Raw genomic sequence first — 17,126 nt, 5'->3', positions numbered from 1 at the left:
CGCCCCAACCCCTCGGACCCTCATCCAGGGCTCAGCAATATGCCTTCCCCGGGAGACCAGGTCAACTTCATCCAGGATGAGCATACTACTTTAATGTCACCAGAAAACCCTGTGGGAGGGGAAGGGGAGGGGGAGGGGGAACGTGGGTTCTCTTGGCTGGGGAGCATGGGGTCACAGAGGAGCCAGGTAAGAGGGGAGCGACAGACAGACCCTCCAGAGATGTTAGAGAGTCGAGGAATGGCTTGACCAGAAGAAACAGTCCCCCCTTCCGTGGGACAGACGTACGGAGGGCGTGGGGAGGGGCTAAGCCCAAGTCAAGGCTGGCTCCCCAGGCCCCTCCAAATGACCCTCCCAGGCTTTCCATGGTGTCCTCCTGGGGGCCTGACTGTCAGCTCCCCTGGAGCCGGTTGCCCCGGTGTCTGCTTCGAGTCCAGGAGCAGGCCGAGGGCAGAGGCCCTGGAGAGGCCAAGCACACAAAGCAGGGGGCTCCCACGGTTGAGGGCCGGTCCACGGAGGCACTGAGTGGTCCACAGGAATGATGGCTACCATCCCCGCCACATTCCACCCTGTGTTTGTCCCAAGGAGTCAAGAGATGCCCAGTGCGGGGCTAGCGTTGGCCTCCCAGCAAGGTGTGCAGACCCTGGACGGGCCAGCTTGCCTCAGTTGTAGAACACCTCATCCTCCTCTTCCGAGAGAGAGCCACTGTCCACCGAGGGCAGCGAGTCGTGCAAGTGGGCTCCGCTGTCAGGCCCCTGAGCCCCTGGCAGCCGCTGCCGATGCTGCTGGGTGGGGCTAGGGGGCTCCTCCGGTGAGGGCCAGGCATCATCAAGGGTGAGGCCAGGGGAGCAGGCTAGGAGACTATCGTCCTGTGAAGGGCCACTCAGGAGGCTGTCCTGAAGGTAGATGCTCTCCAGGTCTAGAATACCAAAAAGGGGATACAGAGGAGAGATGGAATCCTGCATCCTGTGTCCTACCTCCCTGGATGTGGGAGGCCAGGCAAGGGTCAGGAGCCCTGTAGGTCACTCACTGCTAAGCTGTGTGACCCCAGGCAGGTCTCCAAACCTCTCTGAGCTCAGTTGTCTCCCCATGCCAGGGAGCAGAGTAGCCAAGAGCCAAGGGAGTGAGTATTGGGACAAGGGGTGCTCCTTCTGGTCCTCTGTCCCCTCCCCTCCTGGTAATAGGGAGAATCAAGTGAGGTATGTCAATGTAAGCTTCACCAGGACCCAGGTTTGGGGAAGCAGTACCCACAATGCACCTAGTGCCAGCTCAAGCCACACCACAGCCAGACTTTCCTTTTTGCTCAGGGCACTCCCTGGAAATGTGCAGGCCAGGGCTGCCAGTCCCAGGTTACTGAGGAAGAAGCTAAGCCATGGAGGAGCGGGGTGGGGAGAGAAGGAGCCCGCCTGAGAGACCTAGGCACCACCCTCGGCGCTCCTCCGCCCACCCTGCCTCGGTATCCCCGGCTGTACCTTGGAGCTGGAAGGCACCCTGGGTACTGTCCTCTGGCTGCAGTTCTTCGTCATCCAGGGAGGACCAGGCACTCAGAGTGGCCTCCGTGATAGCAAACTGCTCCGCGACACCTGAGGGCACAGCAAGATCAGGCTCCGTGACGGAGCCTGTGGGTGGGAAGGGGGCACTCTGTGCCTCCACAGGCCTCCCTGGACTGTCCCTCTCTACCCAGGTGATGAAGAAAGCCACCTGGCACCCCACCCACCACCTTGTGCTCAGACCCAGCTTCACCCCTGGAGACCCCGCCTATGGCCTCCCTCCCTGCACCCCCCCTCACCTGCAGCAAAGCGGGCCTCTCGTAGCTCGTCAGGGAGACAGCAATAGTGTTCATCCTCTGCTGAGGATGGCTCCCAGCCTGACTGCTGGGCACTCCAGCCTTTCCACTCGATGAGGTGGGCCACTCGGCCACGAGCCATGGCTGTGGGCTTTGTGATGTGGTCCTTGATGCTTTGTACCACTCCTGTGAGGTCATGGATGGCTGTCGGGTGACCATCCCAGTTCAGGGCACCCCAAAACCTCAGACACCCCATGTTCTGTATCTCAACCACCCCTGATCTATAGGCCTGCACCCCTCAGTTTCCTATTACCATGGCCAGGGGGAGCTTTGCCTCCCACAACCCACATCCTGCCCTGTGCCCTCCCCAGGATTATGGCCCTACTTCATTTACATGTCTCACCCATTTGTATGCCCCGCCCTCCTCCCCAATGTCTTAGTGACTCTGGACCAGGTTTCCAACCCAGTCTCTCCTTTCTCACACTGGCTGTGACCTTCAGTTCCTCTCGGACTCTGCACCCTCCACTCATGACTGGACAGTCCCAAGGGAGTTGCCCTGTGCCCCCAGCTCTGCAGAGTGAGACTCTGGAGTGGAGCACTCAGGGAGTGCTACCCGGAGGAAGTGGCCTGGAGTTGGGCTCTGAAGGCCTACTGTGATGCTCCGGAGAGATGGGAGCCAGGCTGTTTCATAGGTGAGATGAGATTAAAGGCACAGAAAAGCTGGCATAACACCGGTACAATCAAGGGTGACACAGGGACAAGCGGCTGGGAGCCCTGCAGGGGCCAGACTGAGGCTGGAGAGCCAAGGTGACAGCTCTGTTGTCCGCACAGCAGTGGACAGTGATAGCCAGACACAGACACAGAGATTAGATCTGTTCCTTGGAAACAGCATTCCAACTGAAAGATGGAAGTTCAAGGGTGGAGATGGGAGACGGGGGACAATTCGGGGCCATTGCAGGGACCCAGCAAGAGGCAGGCCAGGTCTAGACAGGAGGAGAAGGGCTGGGGGAGCATTTGACTTGACTGGCTGGGTGTGGAAGGTGATGGAGAGGTGTCAGGAACAGCTTCACTACGGAGGCGGAGACAGATCTGGGCATCCCCAGGGTCCTGAAAGCCACGCAGACATGAGGCCCTGGGGAATGCGGGTTCCGAGGGCAAGTGAGACATCCACAGGCACGAGGGACCAGGGACTTGGGAGTGATGGAGACGAGAAAGAAGGGGAGACCTGCTCCCCCAAGTGGGGTCCTGGACTGCAGAGTCCTTTGGGAGAGGTGGTGTTTCTCAGGCGCCTGAGGACGGGGAGAGGTGGGTGGCAGGTATTTCAGGTAGGGGAAGCTGCAGAGACAGGGGTGGAGGGAGGCAGCCAGGTCCTGTGGGAACCTGAAAGGATCTGGGGTGGTGTGGGGAGAAGCTGTAAGAGGGCACTGGAGGGCCCAGTGGCCTGGTAGGCTGGGCTGAGGGCCGTCTATGGCCAAGAGCAGCAGCGTGGGTCCCCTGCCCGCTTATGTGCCCTTCTCCTAGCCACCTGGGTGAGCCTCTCCCGGCTCCCTCCCACACCCGCTTCAGAGAACTATCACAGCTTCGGGTGCCGCCTCATGCCCTCAAGGTGGCATCGTCTTCCTCATAGACAACTGAACACTGAAGTCCAGACACACGGTCTTCCTTCAGGCTACCCTGCTGCAGAGCTCCCCGTGGGTTGAGGCGGAGAGGGAACACAACTGTAACCAAGTCTTCACTCAGCCTCCCCTGCCTCCTTCACTCCCCAGGGACCCACCTAAGAGCAATCCCCCCGGGGGACACCGTCCCCACCTCAGGCTCTGCTTCTAGGGAACAAGACCCAAGGTGACGTGGGAGACCACGCAGTCAGACACCCAGAAACTGCACGCACACCTCCCTCTGAGGCATCCCCCGGGCCTGAAAACCCAGCAAGTCAGCTCCGGAAAGAGGAACCCAGCCTGAAGTCTGGCAATTAGAAAACGTGACACACAGCGTGACTGTGACCCTTTGCCTCCCCTCAGTGCATGTCTGGGGAGGAGCCCACAATCTCTAAGGGCTGGAGGGGGGCTGTGGGGACCTACCCACAAGGGATGAGGTGGCCAGGGCAGCCACGCTGTAGTTGCTGGCACAGGCTCTGGAGTCGGATATGTAGCCGTTGGTGGTCTGGAAGCACCTCTGTAGAAAAGAAAGGGATAGTTGGGAAGGACAGCCAGCCAGAGGACATTGCCCCCTCCCCCTGCACCCCTGCAGACCATTGTTACCACCCACTCATCCTTAGGTGGTGGCCAGGGACCAGGAATAGAAAGGTAGGGAGATCCTATCCATTCCCACCAGACTTCCTTCCCTGGGCCGGCAGGACTGCGGGCCTGGGGTGGGCACAGCAGAGGAAGGAGGGACAGTGGCATCAGCTGGGCTGGCAGGACTGCGGGAGAGCAAGCACACTGACCTGCCACGGATCCCAACAGAAATCCATCTGCTTGTCCTGAAACAAGAGGAGAAAGGGGAGCAGTCAGGGCTGGGGCATCATGGCCAAGTCCTACAGGGTAGGGTGGCTCCACCTTGTGGTGCTCTGAGAGATGGATCAAGGTCTACCCATGCCCGGCTGTCCCCTAGCACCCAGAAAAGGAAGTGGGATACAGTGGCCTTGGGAGGAGAGGGATTGGTGCAGGTAATAGGTCTGACCAAGGCCGGAGTATGCTTTCACTATTTCCTGTTGCCTGGAGACTGGGGACTTTTTAAATTGCGTGTGTGCGTGCGTGTGTGTCTCTCTGTGTGTGTGTCTGTGTGTGTGTCTGTGTGCCTGTGTGTCTGTGCACATGAGTGCAGGTGCCCGAAGAGGCCAGAAAAGCTGGAGATGGAGTTATAGGTGGTTGTGATCCACCCAGTGTGGGTGCTGGGAACCAAACTCAGGTCCTCTGTAAGATATTCTTTTTTTTTTTTTTTTTTTTTTTTTTTTGAGCTGAGTATCGAACCCAGGGCCTTGCACTTGCTAGGCAAGCGCTCTACCACTGAGCTAAATCCCCAACCTGCAATACATTCTCTTAATCACTGAACTATCTATCTTTCAAGCTTGAGACTAGAGATTTAAACCAGAAAGAGAATTTATTTTTCTGAAAAATGGTGATGTTGCCATTTGCAACAGGCAGTGGTAAATCATCACCAGCATAATTCAGGCTCAGGCTCAGGCTCAGTGTGCTTACAAAACAATGACCTAGCTGGCATGGTGGCGCACACCTTTGATCCCAGCACTCAGGAGGCAGAGGCAGGAGGATCTCTGTGAGTTCAAGGACAGTCTGTCCTAACTAGTGAGTTCCAGACCAGCCAGCCCGACACAGTGAAACGCTGTCTCTAAATAAATAAATAATGATGATGATGAAACAAAAAATAAAAAGCAGCATCTTGAGGCTAGAGAGATGGCTCAGTAGTTGAGAGCATTTGTTGTTTTTCCAGAGGACCTGGGTTCAGTTTCCAGCACCCACAAGGCAGCTCACAATCATCTGTACCTCCAGTCCCAGGAGATCCAGTGCCCTCTTCTGGTCTCCACAGGTACTGCACACAAGTGATGAACACAGACACGTGAAGGCAAACACTCATACACATAAATTAAAAATAAATACATCTTAAAAAATCAACTGGCAGGTTCAAGCCACATCCCTAGACAAATATGGAAATTATGTACTGGGATCCCTTGACACACCAGGACTCTTCACTACACCGGAACCCCTTGCTACATACACCTTCCTGATCTATGTGGAGAACCCCCCTGCTTTTACTCTCAAGAAGCTGTTGACAGTTGCTAAGCAGTTCTGGGCTGGTAGCAGAACCTGCGTCTACAAGGCTGAGTTCATGTGGACAGGAAGACCTTTGGGATGGTATTGTGTTTTCTAGGTAAGTCCGGCTCAGTCCCTGATACCCAGCCCAGTGCAGACCCTCATCCAGCTGAACTCCAAGCCCTTGGGTGCCCCTAGTGCCCAGGGAGAAACTGGAGTTGGCAAGGAGGAAAGGACTGAGAATGGTCTCTGCTTGCCTTAGGGAGATAAAAGAGCAGCTGGAGCCAGGGCAGGCAGGAGGAGGGTGATGAGTGGCCAGTTACCTTGCCAGCAACATGATCTGGAACAGTGGCAGGTGGATGGCTGGAGGGCAGATCCCGATTCAGGAGGTCTGTGCCCTGGGGCCTTGGACAGTCTTTGTGGGCACTTGTGAACAGATCTGGAAATAAAACGACAGGAGGAATTAAAACAAAAACAAAAAACCCCCACTGACCCATAGCAATAAGGCAGGAAGAGGAAATAGGGACATCTGAACTGAAAAGGAGGAAGTCAAGCTATCCCTGTTTTACATGTAGAAAAACTAAAGACAGCTGAGCAGTGGTGGTGCACACCTTTAATCCCAGCATTTGGGAGGCAGAGGCAGGTGGATCTCTGTGAGTTTGAAGCCAGCCTGGTCTACAGAGCGAGTTCCAGGACAGACGGAACTGTCACACAGAGAAACCCTATCTCGAAAAACCAAAGAGGAAAGGAAGAAAAAAGAAAAACTAAAGATTCTGCCAAAAAAAAAAAAAGTTGAACTGATAAACTTGTTATGCCCGAATCATGAACCCCCCAGAGATGACCAGGAATCTGAGTTTATATGCAAAAGTGAAGAGCCTTTATTACAAGCTCAAGCTTGGGCTCTCCACCTGTTCTGATACAGCAGTTGGATCAGGGAGAGCCCTGAGATCAGTTATGGCAGGGTTTTTAAGGAGTAAAGGATGGGGTGGGGGAGGTAGGGGAATTCCGGATTCAGGTGGGGGTTGAACTGACTGGTCAGGGGTGGGCACAGAAGTCTGGTCAAACAGGGATTGGTACTGGTGTTGCTGCAAGGAAATTGGCAACCTGTATACAAGTGATGTAAGCTATCGCTAATGTTCTGGAGCATCTAGTACTTGTTTGACTCGATTCTGATTGGTCCCCTGCAGGGTAGTTTGTGGCTTTTTCTGGTTATCGTAATGGTGAGGCCTAGTCCCAATATTGTTAGTCTATAGCCTGTCATGGCTGTACTGATGTTAAGCCTCTTTAAAACTAATCAGTAAAGATGCAGTATACAAAATTAACATACAAAAAACAGTAGTATAGTCAAGTGTGGGTTATAGTTCACACCCAAGGTCCCAGCTATGCGGGCAAAGTAGGAGAATCATTGAATCCCAGGAGTTGGAGACCAACCTCAGATACAAAGGATCTTATTGATTGTATACTTTAAAGAAAGAAAAGGTTGGTATTGGAGACTTAGCTCAGTGGGTGGGGTATTTGCCTAACACGTATGAAGTCCTGGGTTCAATTTTCAGCACACATTTGTAATCCCAGCACTCTGGAGGTGAAGACAGGAGGATCATAAATTCAAGGTCATCCCTGGATATGTAGCAACTTTGAGGCTAGCCTTAGCTACATAAGACTTTATCTCTTAAAAAAAAGAAAAAGAAAAAGAAAGGAAGAAAGAAAAGAAAAGCTGGGCAGTGGTGGTGCACACCTTTAATCCCAACACTTGGAAGGCAGAGGCAGGTGGATCTCTGTGAGTTCAAGGCCAGCCTGGTCTACCGAGTGAGTTCCAGAACTTGTAGCCAGAGCTACACAGAGAGACCCTGTCTTGAAAAACCAAGACTTTATCTCTAAATTAATAAATAAAATCAACAAATAAATGAAAAGCTTCTGATTCTTTCTCCTCTTCTTCCTCTATCTTTGAGACAGAGGTTTTCTGTGTAGCCCAGGCTATCTTTGAACTTCCTGCCCCAGCTTGCTAAGCAGCTGGCACTGTAAGTCTGTGCCAATGTGTCCACTATTGCAATTATTTTTACTTTATAATTTTCTTTGAGACAGGGTCTCACTATGCAGCCCTGGCCAGCCTGGAACTTTCTAGGTAGACAAGGCTAGACTTGAACTCACAGAGATCTACCTGACTCTGTCTCCCAAGTGCTGGGATTAAAGGTGTGTGCCACCACACTAGTATAATTTTTTTTTTAATAAAAAAAAATGTTTTTGAGGATCTGGAGTGGAATGTGGCTGGAGTTCCCCAGACAAGTCAGAAGAGCTGGGTTCTGTCTCCAGTCACACTCCACTCCAGATCCCAACAGGTCAGGGGAGAAAGGGGTCCCCACAGAGGAATTGCTGCAGAGCTCACAGCTCAGGCACAGCCAGCCTGGCTGGAGGAAGGGAGATGAGGACAGGCTTGCATTCAAGGTGAGAGTTTTCAGCCCAATTACATCCAGAGGCCAGAGGATCTGGGACCTGCCCCAAGGCTGAAATGCATGGGCCAAGGCTGAGAGGCTGGAGCCAGGCTGTCTGGGACGCTATAGGAGAGGAGGGCAAGGTGAGCGTCAGTGTCCTCTCCTGCCCCAAAGTGACCCAGACATGAGGAGGGCAGGACACAGAGGACTGCATGGGTTCTGAGAGTAAGGGCTGAACCGTGTACTCGTCCTCTGCCAACCCCGGCACAGCCTGCTGCGTGCCAATCCTGGCTGTACGACCCCAAGTTAATGTTGCTCTTGTCTGGGCTCCAGTACCTCCCAACTCTACAAAGGAAGGACTCAGTGGCGGGGCAGGGGTCACGTCCTTCAGTGGTCATTCAGGGGCCACGTCCTTCAGTGGTCATTCAGGGGCCACGTCCTTCAATGGTCATGCAAGCCGTTCATCGGGTTTGTTTTTCATCATCAGAGCCAGAGGCAGCCCAAGATTCATTCAGTCCTGTGTCATGAAGCTTCTGTGTGTCACACGCACACAGGCATATACTCACGCAAGTACTTGTGTGTGTGTGTGTGTGTGTGTGTGTGTGTGTGTGTGTGTGTGTGAATTCACACAGGTGAGAATTTTCTAGGTGTGCACAACACTGGGTCAAAATGCACAATATATTTGTTCCTACAGGTCTGTCTTAGTTACTTTTCTACTGTGGTACTAAGATACCACGATTAAGGCAACTCATAGAAGAAACAGTTAAGTGGGAGATCATGGTTTCAGAGGGTGAGTCTATGGCCATCATGGTGGAGAGCATGGCAACAGGCAGGCAGGTATGGCACTGCCACCGTGGCTAAGAGCTCACATCCTGATTCACAAGCACAAAGCCAAGAGAAAGAGAGAGAGAGAGAGAGAGAGAGAGAGAGAGAGAGAGAGAGAGAGAGAGAGAGAGAGAGAATTGGGAACAGTATGAGCTTTTGAAACCTCCAAGCCTGTCCCCAGTGACACGCCTCCTCCAGCAAGGCCACACCTTCTAATCCTTCCCAAACAGTTCCACTAACTAGAGACCAAGTATTCAAATATATGAGGGCATTCTACAGGGGCATTCTCATTCACGACAAGGTTTAAAAATAACAGTTTGAAAGTTCAACCAGCAAGATGTCTCAGTGGATTAAAGGTGCCTGCTGCCAAGCCCGCTGATCTGGGTTCCAACCCGGGGAGCCATAGGTGACAGACGAGAGCTGACTCCCAGTTTGTCTATGACCATCACGCATGTAATGTCACATGTACACACACACACCCACACCCACACCCACACAACAGACAAGTAAATATAAAAAAGAAGAAGAATTAGGAGCTGGAGAGGTAGCCTAGTGTTTAAGAGCCCTGGCTGCTCTCCCAGAGGACCTGGGTTCGATTCCCAGCACCTACGTGGCAGCTCACAACCACCTGTAACTCCAATTCCAGGGTATCTAATGTCCTTCCCTGGCCTCTATGGGCACTAGAGACAGACATGATGCACAGGCATACATGCAGGCAAAACACATATAAATTTTGTTCTTTTTTCTTTCCTTTTTTTTTTTTTTTTTTTTTTTTTTTGGTTTTTTGAGACAGGGTTTCTCTGTATAGTTTTGGAGCCTGTCCTGGATCTCACTCTATAGACCAGACTGTCCTCGAACTCACAGAGATCCTCCTGGCTCTGCCTCCTGAGTACTGGGATTAAAGGCATGCATCACCACTGTCTAGCTTTTTCAAATTATTTAAATTTTTTTTTTAAAGTTTGAAAGCTGTGACTAGAGTTCATGATTCATGCTTGGACCCAGCACTGGGGACTGAGGCAGAAGGATCAGGAGTCTGAAGCCAGTCAGAATACATGGTGTGTTCCAAGTCAGGTTAGAATACACAGCAACACCACACACACACACACACACACACACACACACACACACGCACACGCACACGCACGCACGCATGCACGCACACACACACAGATACACCACACACACACACTATAGACTCCATACACACATACCACACACCACACACACATACACCATACACACATATGCTACACACAGAGAGATGTAGAGAGACACACCACACACAGAGACAGACACATCACACATACATACACACTATAGACATACACACACCATACACACAAACCACACATACACCACATACACACACACCATGCACACACACACCAAAAAACAAAAGCTTAAGAAACACTGAGTATTCTGGAATCCTGCACATTGCACAAAGCCAGCATCTGACTGGCTACAGGGTGGTGCTGGGGACCTGGATGGGTGCTGGGGTGCTTATGGACTCCCTGGGCACCCCTGGAAGCAGTGAGCTCTCCAGCTGCGGAGCAGGGAGTGAGAAGGATGAGAAGGGGGAGCCAGGACAGCAGTGACACCAGACATTTGCTGAGGGGGGGGGGAGGGGCTGATGGCCCCTGGCTCCAGGCTCTCCCCTGCCTGCCTGACACCCATCCCATCTGGGACCCAGGCACCTCTACCAAAGTCTCCTTCTCCCCCATGATGTCATGGGCTGGTTGCCATGGAGACGTCAGGTAATGAACCAGCCCAGGGTGAAATCACAGGCTGCTCTTAGCCCAGCAGGGACCTGGCTACATCACGGCCTTGGTGACTGGAAAAACACACTGCCATGTGGGGTGGGGCAGGGGACAGCCCAGGGGACTGTAGATGCTTGCTTTTTTGGATGCCTCTCCCAAGGGAGCTGTGTGCGGACACTCCCTTTCTTTCACAGCGTACCCCCTACTCCTTCCACTCAATGTCTGAGGCCCTTTCTTGGACCTGCTCCCTCTCCCTCAGGCTACAGGAGTGACAGCCCTCTTGTTACCATGGCAACCGGAAGACCATTACGATCCTTCCAGGAAAGGGGTGTCATCTAGAGGTCCCCTCCATCCCTCCGCTTATCAAGGATGTTTCCTGCCTTTCTACCAAAGCTCCCCAATCAGACTGTCAGCTTAACCACCCAGACAGTTCTCCATAATCTCTAACTTACACTCTTCATGCTGCAGAGCCCCCCTACCAGCCTTCATCTGCCTGGTCCCTGGGTGAATCTGAAGACCAGCCCCCCAGACTCCTCTCACTTGCTTCAGAGCTACCCAGTGCTCACAGCTATTCATCAGGGCTCTGGGTCCCAGCCCATTAGTCACCGTGGTTGCCACCTGCCCCCAGAGCATTTCTTGGGAGCAAGAGAATTAGCCTGCAGCCACTTGGGAGGAGACAGAGCAGATGGAGTGAAGGGGGCTCTCTCCCAGCAGCACAGGGAAATCGAGACACAAGTGAGCAGCAGCCTGGGCGCACGGCCCCTGGCGCTGCCTCCCTGGAAGCCAGCCTCCCCAAAGAGGCTCCGGCACCTGTGGCAAATGGATGCACCAGGGGCCCCGCCCACTGGGATATGTCAGCCACCCTTGGCTCTGTACAGAAGCAGCTTTGGGCTTAGTCTTCTGGACCACAGTCATGTGCTCCTCATGTGCCCCCCCCCCATGCATGTGTGCTGAGGGCTACAGCAGAAGGCCACCACTGTGGCCAGGGCTCCCTCAGAGGAACTGCTCTCTCTGTCCCGTAGTCTGTCTTTCTGGACAGCGGGACTCCTGTGTCCTGTTCCTGGCATGGAGTTTGCCCTGGGGACCCTCTGAACCCTACAGAGGGAGACCAGAGTATGAGGCACTGGCCTCTCTGCCTGGTGAGTCCCTGCCAGGACAGCAGGCCCCCGAACTTGGCAGAGACCCCTTCTCCAACGTCTTCCCAGACCACAGGGCCATGATGGTCCTGTAGTCCTCTGGTTGGCTGAGCTCAGTGATGCTCATGGGGATCCCTTTCCATCCCCAACCAAGGGCTTCCACTCACCCCAGCTCCTCCTCATTCCCTCTCCCCTCCTGGGCCCCAGCCTACTCCAGTCACACCAGCTCCAGGCAGCCTGCCAGGTTGGCCTAAGCTGACTAGGTAACTCCCTTGAGGGAGAAGCCTGGCCTGCGAGGATACGCTGCTTGTTTATTAAGCATGTGCTCTGGGTCAGACACCATGTTGATTCCTCACCTATGATTTCACTTTGAACCCTTCAAAGTAGGTAACAGCATGCCCATTTGACAGATGAGAAAATGAAGCCTCTCGGAGAGTCTGAGTGACTTATCCAAGGCACCAGGTAGTGAGTGGCATGGATGAGGTTCAGACCTAGAGGGCAGGATGAAAGTCCAACTACCAAACAGATAGTGCTGATCTCCAGAAAGGGACCAGTCATTTTTTTCTATGGTGTGTGTGTGTGTGTGTGTGTGTGTGTGTGTGTGTGTGTGTGTGTGTGTGCACTGCTTCCCCCCACTTTGAACATAAAACCGTGTCCCTCACCTCAGATTAAACTATAGGAAATGTCCATCTACTCTTGTAGATGGTCCTCGATGGCCAATGTCTACTCTCATAAGAACCGATGTTCTGGACACTAGAGACCCCCAAGACAGGCCAGGAGGCTGACTGGGGGACCAGGAGGCTGACTGGGGGACCAGGAGGCTGACCGGGGGAGAGGACTGAGGTGGCAGGGGCAGATAGAGAAGCCGTGGAGCCAGGAAGCATAGGTGGGCACAGAGAGACCCCAGGATGGAGGGGGTAGATACTGACTTCCTGTGTGTCCCACGCTGTCCTCCACTGACAGTGCCAGGAAAACCCAACCAGCTGTGAGGCCTCTGAGCTATCCCAGAAATCGGTTCTGGACTGTTGGCCGTGTACCAAGTGCTTTGGGGGAGAGCAGGGAGTCTTTGGAAAAGCAAAGGGCAGGGGCTCCTTGCTCAGCACTGGGGCCCACGGACCTGAGTCTGCCTCTCTGTACTGCCAGGTGGGTGAGCCGGGTGAGGTTCTGCTCCACTCGGAACCCACTTCCCTCCCAGGTTCAAGGACAGCTAACTGGGTCAGGAGAGCCAAGACCTGGCTCAGCCTGGCTCAGGATAAGCATCCGAGGAGTGGCAGCTTAAAAATAGATGAACCGGACTCTGGTTGTAGCTCAGCTGGTGGAGTGTTGGCCTAGCATGCACAAAGTCCTGGGTTCGATCCCTTAGCCCCACATACGTGAGGCATGGTGGTACGTGCCTGTAATCCTAGCACCTGGGAGGTAGAGGCAAAAAGGATCAGGAGTTCAAGGTCATCCCCAGTTACATAGCAAGTTCAAGGTTAGCCTGGGCTACTGGAGATCGCATTTAAACAAGAGGGGGAAGAAAAGATAAGTAGAGCAGACGTGGTCCTCAAACATAAAATTCTAGCATTTGGGAGATGGAAGCAGGAGGATGACCTTGAGTTCAATGCCAGCCAGGACTACAGAATAAGGTCCTGTCTCAATAAACACAAACAGACAAACAAAATAAATGTTGAAAAATAGAAATAGATAAGGAATACAAAATAGTTCCTAGATGCAGTGTGTGTGGCCAGTATCCCTCTGTCCCCAACACAAATGCCTGGCTCCTACTACTTCCTTGGAGCAGGAGGGGTCCCCTTTCCCACCCAGAAGGCCTGGAGCAACTGTATGCAGGAAAGTTGATCCAGTAGCCCCGTGGGAGAAATGGCTATTGAGTGTTGACGCGGTACTGATGGCGGGGGTGGTCTTTACACTGAGACCCTCTCCCACCCAGTCCTACACTCCCACACTATCCCCATTCCCACTCAAGTCGATAAGTTCACACACTTGGGGACAGTGGAGCAGGGACTGCAGGCTGGGGACTCCTGATCCCCCAGCCCGGTGGCAGAAGCTAACTTCTGAGCAGGGTGGGTCTCTCAGGTGTAGCCTGGACCTGGAGTAGGGGAAACTGGGTAGCCCCAGTTGGTTGCAGGTCCAGGCTCCATGAAGCATCAGTGCAAAGTTCATGATCCCTGACCTCCACTTCAGGCTCTGCACATGGCTCAGGCAAACCCTGGGCAGGTAAACTTGTAACTGGTCCAAGTTTACAGAGGTAGGGACTCAGGAGCCCAGGGAAGCCTGAGATGATCCACAAGAGGCCAAGGGTGCTCAGGCTGAGGACCTGGGATGCTGAGGACCTGGAGGCTGAGGACCTGGAGGCTGAGGACCTGGGATGCTGAGGACCTGGGATGCTGAGGACCTGGAGGCTGAGGACCTGGGAGGCTGAGGACCTGGAGGCTGAGGACCTGGAGGCTGAGGACCTGGGAGGCTGAGGACTGGGATGCTGAGGACCTGGGATGCTGAGGACCTGGCTCTGGAGGCTGAGGTCAAAAAATTTCTCAAAAAATCCAAACAAACAAACTTCATTTCTTTTTTCCTTTTGGCTTTTTTTTTTTTTTTTTTTTTTTTTTTTTTTTGAGAAAGGGTTTTTCTGCTGGGCTGTGGTGGCGCACGCCTTTAATCCCAGCACTTGGGAGGCAGAGCCAGGTGGATCTCTGTGAGTTCGAGGCCAGCTTGGTCTCCAAAGCGAGTTCCAGGAAAGGCGCAAAGCTACACAGAGAAACCCTGTCTCGAAAAACCAAAAAAAAAAAGAAAGGGTTTTTCTGTGTAGCCACCCTGGATGTCCTGAAACTCACTCTGTAGCCCAGGCTAGCCTCAGACTCACAGAGATCCACCTGCCTCTGCCTCCCAAGTGCTGGGATTGAAGGCGTGCGCCACCACCGGCTCAAATCTCTCATCTAAATTGCTGGAGTGCATGTTGAGACCACTGTCAGGCTCTGGCCTCTCAGGATGGGGAGAAGGCTAGAAAATGCAGCCTGATCTGGGGGCGGCACTCAGGATTCAGGAAGAAGAGTAGAGAGTGTCTCAGCCAGTGTGACCTCAACTGCCCTGGCAGAGGGGTCGTGGAGGGACTATGGGAGATGGAGGACCCAGGCCTCAGCCTCACAGTGTGACCTTGGCAGCCATCCCTGTAGTCCAGCCTCTGTCCTGTCTTTTGTGGATCCTGTGCTCACAGGCCAGCACACACCGGGCTGGGCTCCCATGGCTGTGAGCATGGGTTGGGTTGGCCACAGGATGGAGAAGAGCTCTATCTGGTCAGTAAGGAAATGTCCAGATCTTTAACTCCTGGAACTGCCTCCATGGGAGACTCCCCAGAGTCTTGAAGGTTTCTGGGGACAGCTCAGACTCGGAGAGCCTGGGGCTGAAAGAACCATCCTCAATCTCTGCTGTGCCTCACAGGCCAGGTGCATGCTGGGTTCCTCGGGTCTCACAGGACCATGCTGCTTCTAACTCACCGGCTGACATTCAGGAGGTAGTCATGTTACCATCAACCAGCTTGAACCAACTTCAGACAGACTGACTCTGCTTCTCCCCTCCCCCGCCCATTCCCCCAATGCTGACACCTTACAGGGACACCCTGAGTCACTCCCCTGAATACTCTTCCATGAACTTGGGGCAGAACTTCCTCAGAGTCCAGAGGATGAGGGGGGAGGGTGCTTTTCCCCAGACCAAGTTCCCCACCAGGGCCCGCCCAGCCCAACTCTAAGGCCAGCTTATCCTTCTCTGCCTGAGTGAATTACTGGAGTAACCAGTGAAGTCTTCCAAGAACTTGGGTGGGGAGACTTGTCTTTACACTCTTACTCCCAGCCCACCCGATGCTCCCACAGAGAGTACGAGTCCCAAGTGGGACAATAACCCAACCGTTTTTTGGAGGGGAGGGTATTTTGTTTTGACACAAGGTCTCATATAGCCCAGGTTGGCCATGAACTCTCTATGCTGTGGATGCTGGCCTTGAACTCTTGATCTCTCAGCTCCTTAGTGTTGAGATTACAGGCATGCCATGACAACTCCCAACCTCTTTTCTAAAATATTACTCCAAAGACAAATATGCCCCTCCCCCAGCCTCTGTGAAAGACCCTATGCCCCCCATTCACAGACAGACCCCCCACCCCTGCCCAGATGAGGGAGAGTTCCAGGAATCACCTTGGAGATAACCAAGGTGCCAGGTCAGAGACAAAGGCCCAGGGGTTACTGGGAACATCAGCTGTCCTCTATCCTCTCCTGTCCCCTGAGCAGGGATGGGGGTGGGGTAAAGCCACCTTTGATAACCTGTTCATCCCCACTGACCCCTTCCTGCCAGGGGGCTTCTAGGGCTGAAGACAGAGGTACAGGGAAGGAAAGAGATCCCGGGCTAGGAAGGCCTGCGTCTTGGGGAGCAGAAGCGAGGTCTGCTTGTCTTCCTGGAGCTCAGTGGCCCGTAAGAGGACCAGAAAGAACCGGAAGCCACTCTCCCCTCCCAGGCACACTGCAGGAGGCGTGTAGCTGCAGGGAAGAAAGCATGGCACCGGGACCTTGCTTCATGCCACCTGCCGGGTGCCGAGTGGGGCGTGGGGTGCAGAGACCTCCGCCCGCTCTGCGCGCTGCCCGCTCTCCTCCCAAGCCCTGTCCCAATGGGGCACCGTGTCCCCTGGGGCGCGGCTGGTCCGTGAAGGGCGGACACCCACCCTGGGCTTCCCCGGGCCGCGCTCTGGTGCCCCTGCCCCTTGCCGCGTCCTGGGCAGCCGGGTCCTCACCTCGCGACACGCAGGAGCCCATCACGGGGCGGCGGGGTCGGGCCACTGCGCCCGGGGTGCGGCGGGCGGCCGCGCGCTCATGTCTCCGCGGGCCGGGGCTGCTCGGCTCGGCCTCCGCTAGCGCCTGGGTCGTCGTCCCCGCTGCCGCGTCCCGATCGCCTCGCGCCGCGCCCGCAGCTGCCAGGACCGGGCGACGCCGCGGCGGGCGGGGGACCCGGGGAGAGCGGAGGGCGGTGCTGGGGTGCGCCCCGCCCCCTCCGAGCCCGTGCACCTGTTGTCGCTGCCCGGGGTAACCTGGACTCTGCCCTGTAAGGAAGACTTCTAGCCTCAGACCTGAGTAGCACCTGCTGTCTGGAGCTCAAGGTCAGGGGAGGGGGCTGGAGGGGGGATTCTGCAAGGAGGAGTCCCATCCTACTGTGCACACTGAGAAGGATCAAGACTTTATTTGTGTGTATGTGTGTGTGTGTGTGTACCACAGCACGAGTATGGAGATGAAATGACACTTGGAAGAGTCTATTTCCTTCCACTATGTGGGTCCCAGGGATCAAACTCGGGTGACCATACTTCCTGGAAAGTGCCTTTACCAGCTGAGCCATCTCCCCAGCCCCCAGGTCAGGGTTTTTTGACAGTCACCTGCTCATAGACAGATGCTGGCCCAGG

At 54.3% G+C, this 17,126-nt stretch overlaps 1 protein-coding gene across 1 annotated transcript; it reads right to left on the bottom strand.

Moving 5' to 3' along the window:
* Positions 1 to 71: 71 nt before the first annotated feature.
* Fam131c (family with sequence similarity 131 member C) lies at positions 72 to 16,630 on the bottom strand. Its single transcript, XM_006975469.4, has 7 exons — positions 16,467 to 16,630; positions 5,874 to 5,989; positions 4,227 to 4,262; positions 3,862 to 3,955; positions 1,787 to 1,969; positions 1,470 to 1,580; positions 72 to 916 (listed from the first exon to the last, which is right to left on the bottom strand). The coding sequence occupies exons 1-7, from the start codon at positions 16,486 to 16,488 to the stop codon at positions 660 to 662; spliced, it is 819 nt and encodes a 272-aa protein (XP_006975531.1). The 5' UTR covers positions 16,489 to 16,630; the 3' UTR covers positions 72 to 659.
* Positions 16,631 to 17,126: the final 496 nt, after the last annotated feature.

Source organism: Peromyscus maniculatus, chromosome 2 (assembly GCF_049852395.1).
Source record: "Peromyscus maniculatus bairdii isolate BWxNUB_F1_BW_parent chromosome 2, HU_Pman_BW_mat_3.1, whole genome shotgun sequence".
Taxonomy (NCBI): Eukaryota; Metazoa; Chordata; class Mammalia; order Rodentia; family Cricetidae; genus Peromyscus; species Peromyscus maniculatus.
The sequence above is the reverse complement of the archived record's forward strand: the minus strand, read 5'-3'. Positions and strand labels throughout refer to the sequence as shown.